This window comes from Galeopterus variegatus, unplaced genomic scaffold (assembly GCF_000696425.1).
Source record: "Galeopterus variegatus unplaced genomic scaffold, G_variegatus-3.0.2 Scaffold6412, whole genome shotgun sequence".
NCBI classification, from domain to species: domain Eukaryota; kingdom Metazoa; phylum Chordata; class Mammalia; order Dermoptera; family Cynocephalidae; genus Galeopterus; species Galeopterus variegatus.
In genome coordinates this window covers 71,793-86,839 of record NW_007732523.1, presented here as the reverse complement: position 1 = coordinate 86,839, position 15,047 = coordinate 71,793, and the positions used below count along the sequence as shown (strand labels likewise).

General features: G+C 43.7%; 2 protein-coding genes across 4 annotated transcripts in view; one reads left to right on the top strand and one right to left on the bottom strand.

The window, feature by feature from the left end:
- COL9A2 (collagen, type IX, alpha 2) overlaps positions 1–3,191 on the top strand; it is a 15,534-nt gene extending 12,343 nt beyond the window's left edge. Inside the window, exons 28-32 of the mRNA XM_008590870.1 lie at positions 116–262; positions 543–597; positions 917–1,105; positions 1,882–1,959; positions 2,385–3,191. Of these exons, the coding sequence (XP_008589092.1) occupies positions 116–262; positions 543–597; positions 917–1,105; positions 1,882–1,959; positions 2,385–2,584 (669 nt within the window). The 3' untranslated portion in view covers positions 2,585–3,191. The remainder of the gene's footprint in view (positions 1–115; positions 263–542; positions 598–916; positions 1,106–1,881; positions 1,960–2,384) is intronic.
- Positions 3,192–9,376: 6,185 nt separating this feature from the next.
- ZMPSTE24 (zinc metallopeptidase STE24) overlaps positions 9,377–15,047 on the bottom strand; it is a 68,083-nt gene continuing 62,412 nt past the window's right edge. The window contains exons 9-10 of one of the 3 annotated variants that reach the window (XM_008590867.1): positions 13,053–13,196; positions 9,377–10,157 (exon numbers count right to left, since the gene is read on the bottom strand). In XM_008590867.1, coding sequence (XP_008589089.1) covers positions 9,933–10,157; positions 13,053–13,196 — 369 coding nt within the window. In that variant the 3' untranslated portion in view covers positions 9,377–9,932. The remainder of the gene's footprint in view (positions 10,158–13,052; positions 13,197–15,047) is intronic. The other 2 variants (XM_008590865.1, XM_008590866.1) reach the window with 2 other exon arrangements.

The window sequence follows — 15,047 nt, the reverse complement described above, 5'->3', positions numbered from 1 at the left end:
CTCCCGCCGTCCCCCCCTTCCCTGGGCGCTGCCCAGGGACCTCCTCTCCCGGCCCGGCCCCACCCGTCCCTCCGCCCTCTCACCCCCGCCCCGCGCCCATCCCGCCTTCTGGCAGCCAGGAGTCCGCGGAGAAGCCGGCTACCCGGGCCCCAGCGGGGATGCAGGCGCCCCGGGGGTGCAGGGCTACCCCGGGCTCCCGGGCCCTCGAGGACTGGCCGGAGGTCGAGGCGTGCCGGGACAGCCTGGGAGACAGGGCGTGGCGGTGAGTTGGCTCCAGGGCAGGCGGATTCTCCTAGATGAGAGATCGCTTTGAGGGTGCGGCTTTTCCCCCAAAGGCTGGGAGTTCCCAGAGGCCCGTCGGCTTCCCTGAGGCTGGGTCCAAGCCCCAGATCGCAGATGTGTGTGGGTGCCCCAGGAGGGATTTCAGTCAGAGAAGGAAAATCTTTTCTGGGAGAAGAAGGGGGCAGGGCAGTCAGAGGGTGCAGGAGTGGTCAGCCCTGGCAGCCAGGGGCTTCTTCCTGAAAGGCCTTCTCTGCTTTCAGGGCCGAGATGCCAGTGACCAGCACATCGTAGACGTGGTACTTAAGATGCTGCAAGGTGCGTGGAGGGGCAGCAACCCCTCCTCAAGGTCCATTTCAGGGCATTCCCACCCTTTGGGGGCCTACCCATGTCTCCTTGCCCGAGTCTGGAATCCTGGGTGCTCACTCTAGCTCTCCCTCCAAGGGGCTGCAGAATCTTGGATAAATAACTCTGGACTTTTGAGTTCTGCAGAACAGGGCCTGAGGAAGGACGAACTTAAACATTGGGCTTTTCTGCCTGCAAACCTAGGGGCCAGGGACCATGAGGATGCTTGGCCTTCCCTAGTATTGCTGAATTGACACCCGTTTCACTGACCTCCCTCCCTCCCTCCCTGCAGAGCAACTGGCAGAGGTAGCTGTGAGTGCTAAGCGGGAAGCCCTGGGTGCAGCCGGGATGATGGGCCCCCCAGGGCCCCCGGGCCCCCCTGGGTATCCAGGCAAGCAGGGACCCCATGGGCACCCTGGTCCTCGGGGCATTCCTGGCATCGTCGGAGCCGTGGGTCAAATTGGCAACACAGGACCCAAGGGTGAGTGCTGTTCTGTGGTGGGAGTGGGGTCTAGACAATGGGATTCGGCCAGGGGCCTGTTAGATGGGCAGACTGCTGGGCCTCGCGATCTCCCCCATCTTTCACTATTCCCCTTCCCAGGATGAGATACAGACGCTTCTCTCATTCCCTCAGCCAAACTGTCCAGGAGACACTCCTGGGCTTTCTTTCCCAGTAGCAAATCGATGGAAATGAATGTACTATTTTATAATTCAGGTTTTAGGGGGTTTGTTTTAATTTGCTTAATGGTATCCCATAAACATCTTTCCACGTCTCTAGAGAGGGGGAAACAGATCAGAAGAGAGGTAAAGCAGGCAGGCTCTAGTGTCACAAGACTTGGATGTGAATCCAGACTCTGACATTTTCTCATGTGGCCATTGGATAAAGTTACCTATTAATTTCTCTGGGCCTTAGATTTATCATCTGTAAAACAAGGACATTAATAGTACCCACCTCATAGTGTTGTAGTGAGGACTGCATTTAGAGGTAACTTACATAGAGTTCTTAGTTCACTGTTTGTATATAGTAAACGCTAGATATTGGTATTATTAGATACTTTACAGTAGTAAACTTTATCAGTTACATAATCTTCCATCTTTTGTGTGGACCTTCCTTTATTGAACCAGCCCTATACGGTCATCTCCAACTTTCCCCTATTATAAACTAGCACCAAACAGGAAAATTGCTGTGTGTAAAATATTAAATAACAAATGAAGTAAAAAAACCAATTCTGACTAAGACTTCCTTTTTGACTATAGGGAAACGTGGAGAGAAGGGTGATCAAGGAGAAGTGGGACGTGGGCCCCCCGGGATGCCTGGACCTCCAGGAATCCCAGGTAAGACTGTGTCCTTGCCCAGCTACAGTTCTGTCCCTCAGCTCAGGGATTAATGACCCATGGACACCTGGACCTTTCCTATGAGTTCTCACACTCAGCCAACTCAGGCCTAGATACCAGCTTCTGCATCCCTTTGGAGCACCCAGGAGTCTCTGGGTAGGGTCTGTCTGGGACTCTGAGGACTTCCTGGGATGCACCACAATCAGTTCATGGAGGGGAAGGAAGGGACATTTGCTTCCAAGACTCACTGATTGAGAGTTGGGAGTAGTGGACAAACAATCACAGAATCTCTGTGTCTGGGGCAGAGTCCTTTTTTCCTGTGGTGGTCTGGGCCTTGTTTTTCCCACCTGAAAAATGTCCCCTTTCAGAATTCTAGCGCTGAGACAAGAGGAGGCCCTGACCCCTTGACCTTCTCCCTTTCACAGGACTCCGTGGCCGGCCTGGCCAGGCTATCAATGGCAAGGATGGAGATCGAGGGTCCCCAGGGGCGCCAGGAGAGGCAGGCCGACCTGGCCTGCCAGGCCCCGTGGGGCTGCCAGGCTTCTGTGAGCCTGCAGCCTGCCTTGGAGCTTCAGCCTATACCTCTGCACGCCTTACTGAGCCAGGATCCATCAAGGGGCCATGAGCATCAGGCCAGGACAGAGCCCGTTGGGCATCCTGGGGGAGGAGTAGGTCCCTTCTGGGTGGACATACATATCATCCCCCAGCCCAGAAAACTAGCTTTTCCAGGACCTTCTGTCTAGGACCAGGAGTCCTGAGGAAAAGAAATTCTAAAACATGAGGGAAAGGGAGCAAGGGCATTGGAGTGAAAAGGTGAGGCCAACAGGCAAGGCAAGTGTCACTGGACAGTCGAAGTTCCAAAGCTCAAAGGGAATAGGATGACTTTCCTTCCTGGAGTGGCATTCGGATGTTACCAAAACAAATGTCTCCTTAATGCGCACCATTCTCCACTGGCCATCTTGTCCTTGGGGCAGCTGGACTGAGGTCTCTGCTGGTTCCTGGTCCCATTCTCGCTCTCTGGATTTTCTGGGTGACTGCTGATGGGTGACCACCCAAAGGTGGCCATCCTTAAGCCAGTCCCACTACGTTCTTCCGCCTCCCATCTGAGTATTTAAACACCCATCTCCCTTCTCTCTCTGGCATTACTCTTTCCCGCCCTCTGCCCCCTTTCTCCTCAGATCCACCAAGGCCCTTCTGTAAATAAAAGCCCCCAACTTGGGTTCAAACTAGGATGTGAGTTGTTGAGCTTAATTTCTTGTGGATTGGGGGTGGGAGGTTGTTGTTGGGCCTCCACTGCCTGGACAGGATGGTCAGAAGCTCCGGAAGGGGAGAGCAGGGGAGGGTGTGGAGCACCGTTCTCTGGGCACATCCTGTGAGCATTAGGATGGCATGGCATGTCTGAGGAGCATCTGTGGGAATAACCTGGGAGTGGAGGCAGGATGGTGACCTGCTGTGTGACTTTGGGCAAATCCTAAGCCTTTGTACAGCTGTGGCAAGAATGCAACCATGTTTTATTTATCCCAGTAGAGCACATCCAGTGTCTTGTCAGGGCCTGGCACCTGGGAGGTCCTCTGTGAGTTTTGGCATCAGCCGTGTGCTGGCCCTGTGGCAGGAGCTGGTAGTGAAAGACTGGAAGACCTAGCTCTTGCCTTCCTTTGGTTCCTAGGCCTGTGAGAAAAGCAGATGTGGACCTGGATGATGAAAATCTAGGAAAGACTGGCTCAGATCTGATCTGTACCCTCTGGGGGCTCCCGCCCATTACTCTGCAGGCCACTAAAGAGCTTTTGAAATTCAGGGAGTGGCTGATTTCTTTGCTCTATTATTGATTTGGGCATTTGTTGCCTCCAGATGAAGCACTCTGCCAGCCCCAGCTCCTCCCAGAGGCCCAGGACTCCAGCCTGAAGTCCAAGCATCTGCTGAAGCCTAGGCCCTCCCACACCTCACCACAAACTTGGCTCTAGCCCCCACCAGTGCTGGAGTGCCCTCCTTCTCTTCCTCCTCCCCCAACCGGCAGAGGCAGAGCACTCCTTCACTAGCCCACCCTCCTCTCTCCCACCTCCCCAACATGCACATTTACCACTAGTGACATCTCAGTCCCCTTACCCCAAACAGGGACAGATAGGAATGACAGGGTGGGGTAGCACTGAGGGTAACCAAGGTGGCTTCACCTTCAGTGCCTTGTCAAATCCTGAGTTACAGCATCCCAGCCCCACAGAAGGCCCCGCTGCTGCTGCTGTGGCCATCAGAGGAGGCCCTGGAATGCAGAGAGAATCTGGAGCTCAGTGGAGGAAGGGAAGAGGAGGAGAGCTGCAGAGACAGCTGGAAGCCTAGCCCTGGGCAGGTGGGCTCTCAGGCATTACATACCTGGTGCAGGGGAGGGTTCTCCCTTCCCTAGGCTGGATCACTTACTTGGTCCTAGTGCCTGAAAACTTGTCTCTTTCTGTGACTTTCCCTGAGACCGGGTCCACTGGAAGTTTTCAATTACCACAGAGAAACTAATGATGCACGAATTTCATGCAGAGTTCCACCTCATTCCTTATGATTCAGGTATTTGAAGGGGCTGAAAGGGGGCTAATTCCTGAGGGCCAGCGCCTGGTAGCCTTTGTAAGACTTCCCGCTAGGTGAATTTCACTCAGATCACTTACCTGTGATCTACAAGAGCCTCTCTGACCTCACCTCAAGCCTCGGACCCTGGCACATTCCACTCCAACCATGGCAGCTCGTGTATTCCTCAAACATGCCGGGCCACACAGTGCTATGCTCTCAGCTTGGAATGCTCTTCCCCAAAGTAATACCGCTGCCAGCGACCTCACTTCAGGTCTTTACTTGAAAATGACCTTATCCCTATCCTGATATTCAAGATACCCCTCCTATGCTTTATTATTTCTCCTTAGCACTTACCACTATTCAACATAAAACACTAGAATATCAGCTCCATAAAGGCAGAAACTTTGGTCTCTCTTGTTTGCTGTTCTGTTCTCCAGCACATAAAACAGTGTCTGGTACATGGCAGGTGCTCAAATGAATGAATAATATGTCAAAAGAAGACCCTAGCAATCATCAACCCAGGAGGAAGAGATCTGGGCCTGGCTTGTGTGTGGCTGAGGTGTCTGCCAACATGGCCCAGAGTGTCTAGGTTATTCCTTCCACCACCAAGAATAGGGACATGCCCCTTGACAACTGAATCCTGGGAGGCAAAAAGTCTAGTGCAACGAAAATGAAGTAGGAACTTAACTCTCCTTTTTGCAATTAGGAAAAAGGGGATTGAAGGCGCTTAACAGAAAGGGCATTGCAGCAAGATAACCCAGCCTCTTGGTAGAGGTTCAACACTGCTCCTCCAAGGCAGCCCGTGAGGACACGGAGAGTCCCAAACCTGCCTCTGCCGACTCCTCTTTCAAAACTCTATCTTTCTGGCAATCCTCTCCTCACCCCAATGGGTGGTCGGGTTAGGAACTTTTATTAATTTTGTATTTATTTACATCATAGCAATGTTGGTGAATTATTAATATCATCATTAGCAAGTACTAGTTATTGAGCTCTTATTAGAAGTATCAGGTAATGTGCCAAGCCCCCTGCAAACATTATCTCATTCTATCCCAGTAAAGCAAGTATTATCCCCATGTGTTTTGTTAAAAAATAAAATAACTCTCTAGACCCTACTTCTGCCTGCAACTGCCAGCCCATATTTTTGCCCGTTTTTATGGGAATAAAAGATTGTCTAATTTGGCTTCTAGCTCACCGCACAGTCCTCAGATTCCTTTGCTGATTTCTCATCTGCCCAGTATCTGAAAGTCAGTGTGGTCCTGGGAACACATCTTTTTCTCTCACTCCTCTCATGACCTCATTCAGTTTCATGGCTCTAAACACCATCTTTTCATCCCCAGTCCAGATCTCCCTGCTTAACTTGATTCATTTATCCAACTTCCTACTCAGTATCTACCCTCAGATTCAAGTAAGGCATCTCAAACTTGACATGTTCAAAATGGAATTCCTGATCTTCCCCTCCAAAATCCACCCTCCTGCAGTCTTTCCACAACTGGATTTGCCAGTTACTGGCAATTCCAACCTTTCAGTTACTTAAGCCAATACACTAGAGTCATCCTCTATTCCCACTTTTTCTCTCACAGCCCATATCTGATCCATCAGCAAACCCTGTTGACTCAGCCTTCAGAATATATCCAGAATCCAACCACTTCTCACCACCTCCTTGTCTAGCACCATTATTTCTTGCCAGAATTATTATGAAAGCCTCCCAACTAGTCTCCTGCTTCCTCCCTTGCTCCTCAACATAGAAGCCAGAGTGACCCTGTTAAAACTTATGTCAGATCGTGTCACTCCTTGGCTCTAAACACTCCAATGGCTTTCCACCACACTCAAGTAAAAGCCTGAGTTCTTACAATGGTCTACAAGTCCCTGTAAAATCCACCCACCCCTTCCACTTCCCCCTAGCACACACCATTCCAGATACCCTGGCCTTCATGTATTTCTCAAACACTGCCCCCCGCTGGCTCCTACTTCAAGGCCTTTACACTTGCTGTTGCCTCTTTCTGGGATACTCTTCTCCAAGATACCTGCTTAGAGCACCCTTCGCTTCCTTCAGGTCTTGGTTCAAACATTATCTTCAACGATGCCTTTCTGTGACCACCCTATTTAAAATTGCAACTCCTACCCTCCCATATAAACACTTCAGCACCTCTTTTTTCTCCAAAACATGTACCACCATTTAATATCTATTTATTTCGGTTGTCTGTCTCCCCATACTAAAATGTAAACTCTATGAGGTAGAGGATTTTTCTACCTTTTGTTTACTAATGTATTCTCCAGCACCCAGAGCAGAGTTTGGTATGAAGTAGGGACTCAATATGTGTTGACTAAACAGATGGAGAAATGTAGGCTCAGTCAAGTTTCTTACCCAAAGTCTTACTAGCAAGTATTATGTTGGATTCTAGAACCCTAGATCCTAACCCTAAATTATGCCTTACCTATTATTAACCATCACCCAGAGAGCCAGAGGGGAGCTCTGATTTGAGGGCAGAGGCTGTTATTTGCTCACTTGGTGTGGGCAGTCCTGGTTTCATAAGTTTTTACAACACATGGGAGTATCTTCCTATCTGTCTCTGGTCAAATCCTCCTCCCTGGAAATCATCCTGAATAATAAGAGCCCAAGGTTTCCCAATCCATATTGTCTGAATAGGGTTATCACATGAATAATGAATAATGCCAAATAATGAGATTATTTTTGCCATCCCACCAAACTGTACTTAGCTGACACACAAGTGCTTTCAAGGTACTTGCTCACATAATTGTGGCCTTGGATCCAAGTTTTGGATTACAAGTTCCTTGAATTTTCTTTGTAAAGCCCCTAGGACAGAGCTTAAGGTCCTCAAGTGGTACTTAGAAAGATTTCTCCTAATGATGATAGAATACTTAAAACAGTCAAAGCTACATAAAGTATGTATGTACAAGACTATCCAAAGGACTGACGAAAAAGACCAAGTGGGAGAAAGATTCCTCAGAGAGGAAAATACTACATAAAGGATTAGGGGTAACAGTGAGGATATAAAGTGTAAGGGGCAAGCTCGGACCATCACTGGTACTAAAACCATAGAATTGATCCCAGGAATTATGCTCCTATCCTAGAAAGAGGCAGAATTTACTAGCAACTCTCAGACTTCAGCAAAGGGCCAACTTAGATAAAGGCACTATATACACACAACAGAGACTATGCCTTGGATTCAGAGATCAGTGCTATTGAGGTCGTGCTGTTTTACCCAGGGCTTTACCTACTTGTATATCTGCCAAGTATTAGGGTGCAGGGTGCCACCTCTTGCCTTCCTGGGTTGCTCTATCTATACTTCCCCCGATTGGTCTATATCTCAGAAAACCACCAATTTCCTTCTGGCCATCCTCATGCTTCTGACATCCCTAAATTGTGGGTGACTAAGTCAGTCACATATTAAAAAGCCAATTAACTGCTGCCATATGTAAAGAAGACCAAAGAGGCAGTTGGAACAGACCAGGCAGGCTCAAGACAATCTGAGGTTATTAAAAATGGACAGGGAATGATTCCAAATGAAGCTTCTAAGGAAACATCAGCAAGAACTGGTGATGCTCTGGAGTGAGCAGGAGGAAGCTACTCAAGAAGACTCTGAGGCATGGTGATGGAGCTGACACCACTCAGCATTAGAGCTATTTCTTCATACTACTCTTCACATACTAGCATTCAGTTCCTCTAGGGTAATAAACACACATCTAGGTAACAAGTGACACGCAAATTTAATCAAATTAAAGACAAATTATATAAATCTGCATTGGCAATTTTTAATGTTTCACTTGTGCAGAACTGAAATTTGTATTTAAAGGCACAGAAGGAAGGAAAGGCAGTTATCACAGCATGAAGTTACAGTTAAAGAATGCTGCATAAAAAAACCATAGGACTGTTCCTCTTTAGTATTAGGAAAATAAATAATGCAGTACTAACTAGATTTTTATTTTTATTATGTTTCCATTTGAAGATATCATCCAAATGTAAGCCAAGCAAAAGACTTTATGGCCAGATACCAAAGGTGCACAGTCAATCCCACATAGGAATCAATGCCCAAAGGTAAACATTATCAGTGAGTGGGAGCTCTAGGCACAAAATAAGGTTTCATTCAGAAAGTGGACAGGCATGTAAAGTAATGAAAACCACAGCTTTTTAAACTGAAAATCTTTCATGACATTTGTTTTGAAAGCAAACATTATCTGCATATCAGGAACTATAATTTTCAAAAATGGAATCAGCCCTAATTAAATATTACTTACGACTTACTGATTAAAAATTACAAAAACAAAAACTAAAATGCTTCTGTCCTTGAGAGAGAAAATTATATTTTTTTCCTGTAATATCATAAGAGAATCATCATGTCTCTTAAAATGTTATTTCTTATTTTTCCATGTTCTGCCACTTTTAACATAGCAAAACCTGTTCAATATGGCAATTTCTGCTAAGTGCTAAGTGAAAAAATACACTATTATTGAATAAAAGAGAATGAATGAGAAAAAGCTACAATTTACCCTTAATGGGACCATACCTGCCAGGTGGGAAGAAAAAGACTAAGATTTCCTTAAAAACAAAAACAAAACTCAATGATTTAAAATATCTTACACATAATTTCTAATTTCAAAGCACTATTACAAACTCCTGATCAGTGTGCAGCAAGAGAGGGAACAGGGAAATTTGAAATTTGGTAGAATGATCAGCAGAGCATATTTCTAATTACTTTTTTTTTTTTTTAAAGATGACCGGTAAGGGGATCTTAACCCTTGACTTGGTGCTGTCAGCACCACGCTCTCCCAAGTGAGCGAACCAGCTATCCCTACATAGGGATCTGAACCTGCGGCCATGGTGTAATCAGCACCACACTCTCCCAAGTGAGCCATTGGCCAGCCCTCTATTTACTTTCATTTAAATAGCATTAGCCAACTATTATCTTTCTTTCTTATTTAAAACACTGATTGGCCAGGTTAAATAATAACAGGGATGAAAGTAAAAACCAGTTTCAACTTAGGTGTAAGCACAATGATTTGGGACCACTGCTTCTGCCTGACAGAAGGGACTCAGAGGTGGTGTTCCCTCTTTTAAACATATGCCCCAAACACCTTAATATGCAGATTCCATATAAGCATATAAATAAAACAAGTGCTGTATTTTCTCAATTCTACCAGTTGGTGGTAAATTAGATGTCAAAGATAAAAGAAAACTACACCTTTAAAAACATTAAGCCTCAAAATTTCACCCAGTGTTTTCTTTAAGAAATGGATTATTAAAATCATTTTTGAAATGAAATGTTAAATGTATTTAAATCTGAGCTCATCTGTACTTAATAATTTTTCTTTAAAAAAAAAGAAAAAGTTTAAAAACATCAAGAGCTGGAACATGCTGCCAGGACAGAAATAATCATAAATGTCTTCAGTCACAGACCCTGGGCATTTCAGTCTTGCTTTGTATTTTTCAAAGCTTGAAGTCTCTCTAGTAGCGGAGGATGAGAATAATGCCACATTGAAAACAACCAATCAGAAACAGGGAATCCCAAGTTATCTTTGTTTAGTTTGATTAAAGCAGAATATAAGTCTTTAGCCTTCCCCAGTTTCTTGGCAAATGCATCAGCTTGAAACTCAAATCTGCGGCTCAGGACTGTCAGGCAAAAAGAAAGAACCTGAAAAAAATAAATGTAAGGGTTTTAACTACCATCCACCTCTCTGTTGTCACTGAAGATTTCCTGAGGTGAGACTGTAGAGCAAGCCTGGCTTTGGATAAGAGAAACAGCAATCCAGAGGACTAGTATTTAGAGGACCCAGAGTAGGGGAATTATCATAAATTGAGCCTTTTCTCCCCAAGCAAACAGACCAGAACAGATATATGTCCAAACGAATGTCATCCTTACTAAAAAATACCAATTTTGGAGAATCTGCCATATGCCAGGAAACGAGCTAGGCACTGTACATATTCTCTTATTCCTGCTTTACAGATAGGAAAGTGAAGCTCAGAGAGGTTAGATAACTTGCTCAAAGTCACACAGCTGGAAGGTGGTAGTGCTGAAATTCTTGGTGACTCCAAAGCCAATGCATACCACCTTTCTCAGAGTCAGGGTTAAATCATGGTAATTTATATTGAGACCCTTTTTTTCTTTTAAAAAAAATTCTTGATTACTTATCCACCTTTAAAGGATTATGACAGTCTTCACTGAAATTATTCTAAAAAATATGCCACAGCCTCTGACAACAATCTCGAAATTGAGTTTTCTAAAGTGTTCTGAGCTATGGCAGCACTGCCAGAATAAGTATATGACTTCTGAAGGTGAGCATCATAAAGGGGACAAATTTCATTTGAAAATGTAAATTCTGAGGAAAAAATAATTTCTATACTTAGGTATTGCAGGTTGAATGACATAATGTCTATTTTTCAACTTAAAATATTTTAGCATAAGAATTTTTTTTTTTAAAAAGTAAAAAAATCTCTTCTTTATTTGCCAGTAACAAATACAATTTCACAATAAAGTCTGGGAGTCCCTGATACTTTCTCAGATATGTTCAGTTAATAACTGAATTGTCTGAAATTTCTTTTCAAATCTTGAATACACTTTTGGGGACAGAATCATTAACTGGTTCCAATAAATATCTATCTATTTCCTGATTTTAAGTCTCTCAGGCAAACTGTTCTTTGATTCTCACTGCAACACATAAATAAAAACATAAGCAGATACTAACTTGCACCTATCTGCCTTGCTGTATAGGTATCCAAACTCTTCTTTTTTTTTTTTTTTTTTAAAGATGACCGGTAAGGGGATCTTAACCCTTGACTTGGTGTAGTCAGCACCACACTCTACCGAGTGAGCCACGGGCCGGCCCCAAACTCTTCTTAATAGGACAATTTTCCCCAGGAAAATGTCTCTTCCCTATCATCTCTCTCTTCCTGTTGGTAGCTGGCTGGTACAGTGATCGAACAATGGACCTTCGTGTTATTAGCAGCACACTCTAACCAACTGAGTTCATTGGCAAGCCCCAGTATTATGACTTCTTAAAATGTGACATTAAGTATAGTGTTTTCTGCTTAAATATCTAGTCTTTTTGAAACAAATCTTCTGGGCTTTCCAAGGTTTTTAAAACAGTTGCTATTATCTCTGTGGATTAATCATATTTCAAATTACAGTAATATCACACATTTGTTTAGATATTTTTTGAAGTGAACTCAACCACTGAATATAAGGAAACAAACAAAACAAAAAATCCTCTGAACAGCCAAAACAGATGCCACAAAAAAATAACTAGCACTACTCATGCCTTCCCTTTTAAGAGGACCCTAAAAGAACTCAGTCAGAATCTGGTAACTCTCGCTCAGTGATTCAGATCATCATATTTCCCAGTCAATGGCAGCTTAAAGAAGAAAATTAAATAGGGATAATGAGAGTAATGGAAAGTCACAGTGATAGTAGCAAGAACTATCAGTCTGTCAACAAGTGAAGAAACAAAAAAATTAGTTAAATAAAAAAATAAATAGCACAACTACTTAAAAGGCACAGCAGGCTGGGGTCATTTAATACACATAGCTTAGTATCCTTAGGCATTCCTAATTGTGACAGAAGGCAGAAATGATAATATCATCATAAGGTATTCTGTTATCTCTGTTTTAAGCAGTAACAAACTGTAGAAGGCATTTTGTAAACATTTTCAACAAAAGTTAAAACAAAAAAATCAAAACTTTTAGTGATAATAAAAGTTCTATGAAAAATCTATTTAGTTTATGTGGACAATACTATACAAATATGACCTATTCTTCTTCATTTTTCTTTCCTGGTGTCCCTGCCACACACACACTTTTTAAAAGAGCGAAATAGGATTTATTTAGCTTGTCTTAAACTTTAGCTCTACAGCCTGTCCCAAGAAAGAACTCTTCTGAATGGAGAGATACCTCAAGATCCCCAACATTATGTCTTGGCTTAATGTGGAAGACTTACCAAATATCATGAAATGCTGCCACTGTCAGGTTTGGTCCATGTATGGAATCCCCCTACTGAACTGTCACAGAGCTGTGGTTCTTATGCTTCACATATCATAAAATACCCGATTTAATTCAGTGGGTCCTGGGGGGAACCCTACAGCTATTCTGAAGCAGCTGGTCATAGAACACAATTAGAGAAACATTGTCATAGAGCCTCCTTTACCTAGCTGTGCATATATTCAATTATCTGTTTTGTCCCCTCCTACACAGAAGATTTTCACCCATGCATTGGTGAATATGTGGCCTAGGATGTAGCATTCCAATAGTTAATCTCCATCTACCAAGTCTCTGAGTATGTGCTATAGCAAGGTTTTCACAGCTAAGTCTAATTCTCTACTTTTTTTCCTCTATTAGTATGTGAGCATTTATTTATCTGGGCTTGGATTTTTCTGCTACTTTCTCACACCGACCCAGTAAATCAAGGGACTAAATGACTTTGTTTCATCCACTTGTTCAAACTATAGTTTTGCTTATTTCTTTTTCACTACCCTAAAGGTTCTAAATTTGAAACAGGCAAGTGCTTATGTGAGATATTTTAAAGATTATACGTTACCTCATTGTAAGGTGAAAAAATAAACTGGAAGATGATCAATAGTCCAATTAGAGTGGGTTGGCTGTTATAAAAACCAAATGCAGCAAAAAGTTCCTTTTGACCAATTAATACAGCAAACAAGAAAAAACACAGGAAAGAATTCATCTAGAAAGAAGTACATAAAATTTCTAAATTATTACTAAGCTGATTTCACTGTGGAACCAGTAATACCAAAAAAGTACAAGAAAACATGGTGTAATTTTAAGAAAGGTGTTGGTGTAATCACAGAAGATTTTAGGTAGTTTTATAGTTTCACTTTTATTCCTAAAAGGAAAATAAAATTTCCCCAAATGTATAAACTACATAGTTTCTGTAGGGGCAGGCTTGAGTTGAGCCTCTTATAGTAGAGGGCTTGAAGTGGCCAATAGCAATGGGATATTTTCTCTCTGTAAAAAGTTAAAGGTCTAAAATGGATTCTGGCTTTGTTTTGTAAGATTGTAATCAGACAAGGCCTCCCACCTGACCTTGATGTGGAGGCTCCAAAGTAAGAGAATTTCCTTGAATTCTCTTTAGGACTACTGGAGCTATAATGAATACTTAGAAAAGTCAGAGAAAAAAGTTGATCTATCTTTATCAATAAATGAGAAAAAACCATCAAAAGTCTGTACTAAAATATGACCCCTTGAAGTAACATTGAAGAACAAATATCTTTCTTTTCCCTTAGCAGATTAGGATCTTGGAGGTCACCTATATCATATTTAACTGGACTGCTCCCAACAATTTACCAGGTGACTCAAAAGCTGCCAGCTTAGAGTGGGGCTCAGAACATAAGAAGGCTCATCAGCTGCCCCAGGAGGAAGTACAAGCAGCTATGCCACTCAGGCCTTATAACTCAGTGGATCTAATATGACAAGCTCCAATAGAAAACTCACAGTGAAGACTCAGACTTAAAATCTACACATCCATTTTCATCAAGTAACCATTGTCCCTTTTAAAAATAACTTTTGGTTTGCTATTGAGCCCTACTAGAGACTGACTTCATAGCAATGGGACACCCTGATCCTGCAACCTGAGCTGTTCCTCCTGAACTTGATGCTATGTTGATCCTCCTATTCAGGAAACTGGTATGCCCAGAAGCACTCCATTCTCATGTATAAATGGTATAGGAGTAGAAATAAAGCAAGTCATGAAGGTAGAAGTAAGTTAATGAGCAGAGGGCTCATACTCCAGGATGCCAACTCCTGCCACTCTGCCACCTTTCAGTCAATCCTTACTCAAGGGGAGTTCCCTATAATAATTTAATTGAGGAGGACAAAAGTGGAGTCTGTTTTACAAATAACTTAATACACTATGCTGGAACCAGCTGAAAGTAGTCTGCTGTGGCATTACAGTGCCACTCAGGGATGGTCTTGGAAGGCAGTGGTGAAGGGAAATAATCTCAGGGCAACTTTAAGTAGTATACTTCAGTGTCCACTCAGCCTGGCAGGAGAGAGAGCCTGAGCTAAGGACATACATACTAATTTATTGGCAGTGGAAAAATATGGTTTGGCTGGATGATCAAGGTCTTGGAACGAAATACAGGATGGTTAACAAGGAGATTTGGAGAAGAAGCATGTGGAAAATTTCCAAAATTAGACCAGAGTATGATTACAGTCTGGCCTAATGCGAATATTCACCAAGAGAGTCCCATGGTAGAGGAGGCTCTCAATGATTAGGTGGAAAAGTTACCTGCTCTGTGGAGGTTAGCCAGCCTTTTTCCACAGCCACTCAAGGACTTGGTCAAGGGGCTCATGAACACAGTGGCCAAGGTTACAGAGATGGAGTCAGTGCATTAGTCAACAACACAGACAGCCCCCCCACTGGCTCCTGCCAAATGCCCAATCTGTCAGAGAGGCTATGCACCCCAGCCCTGATGAGGTACCACACCTCAAGGACCAGCCCACAACCTCGTGGTAGGCTCATTCCACTGGACCCCTTCCTTCATGGAAGGGGCAGTGATTTTCCTTATATTAGATG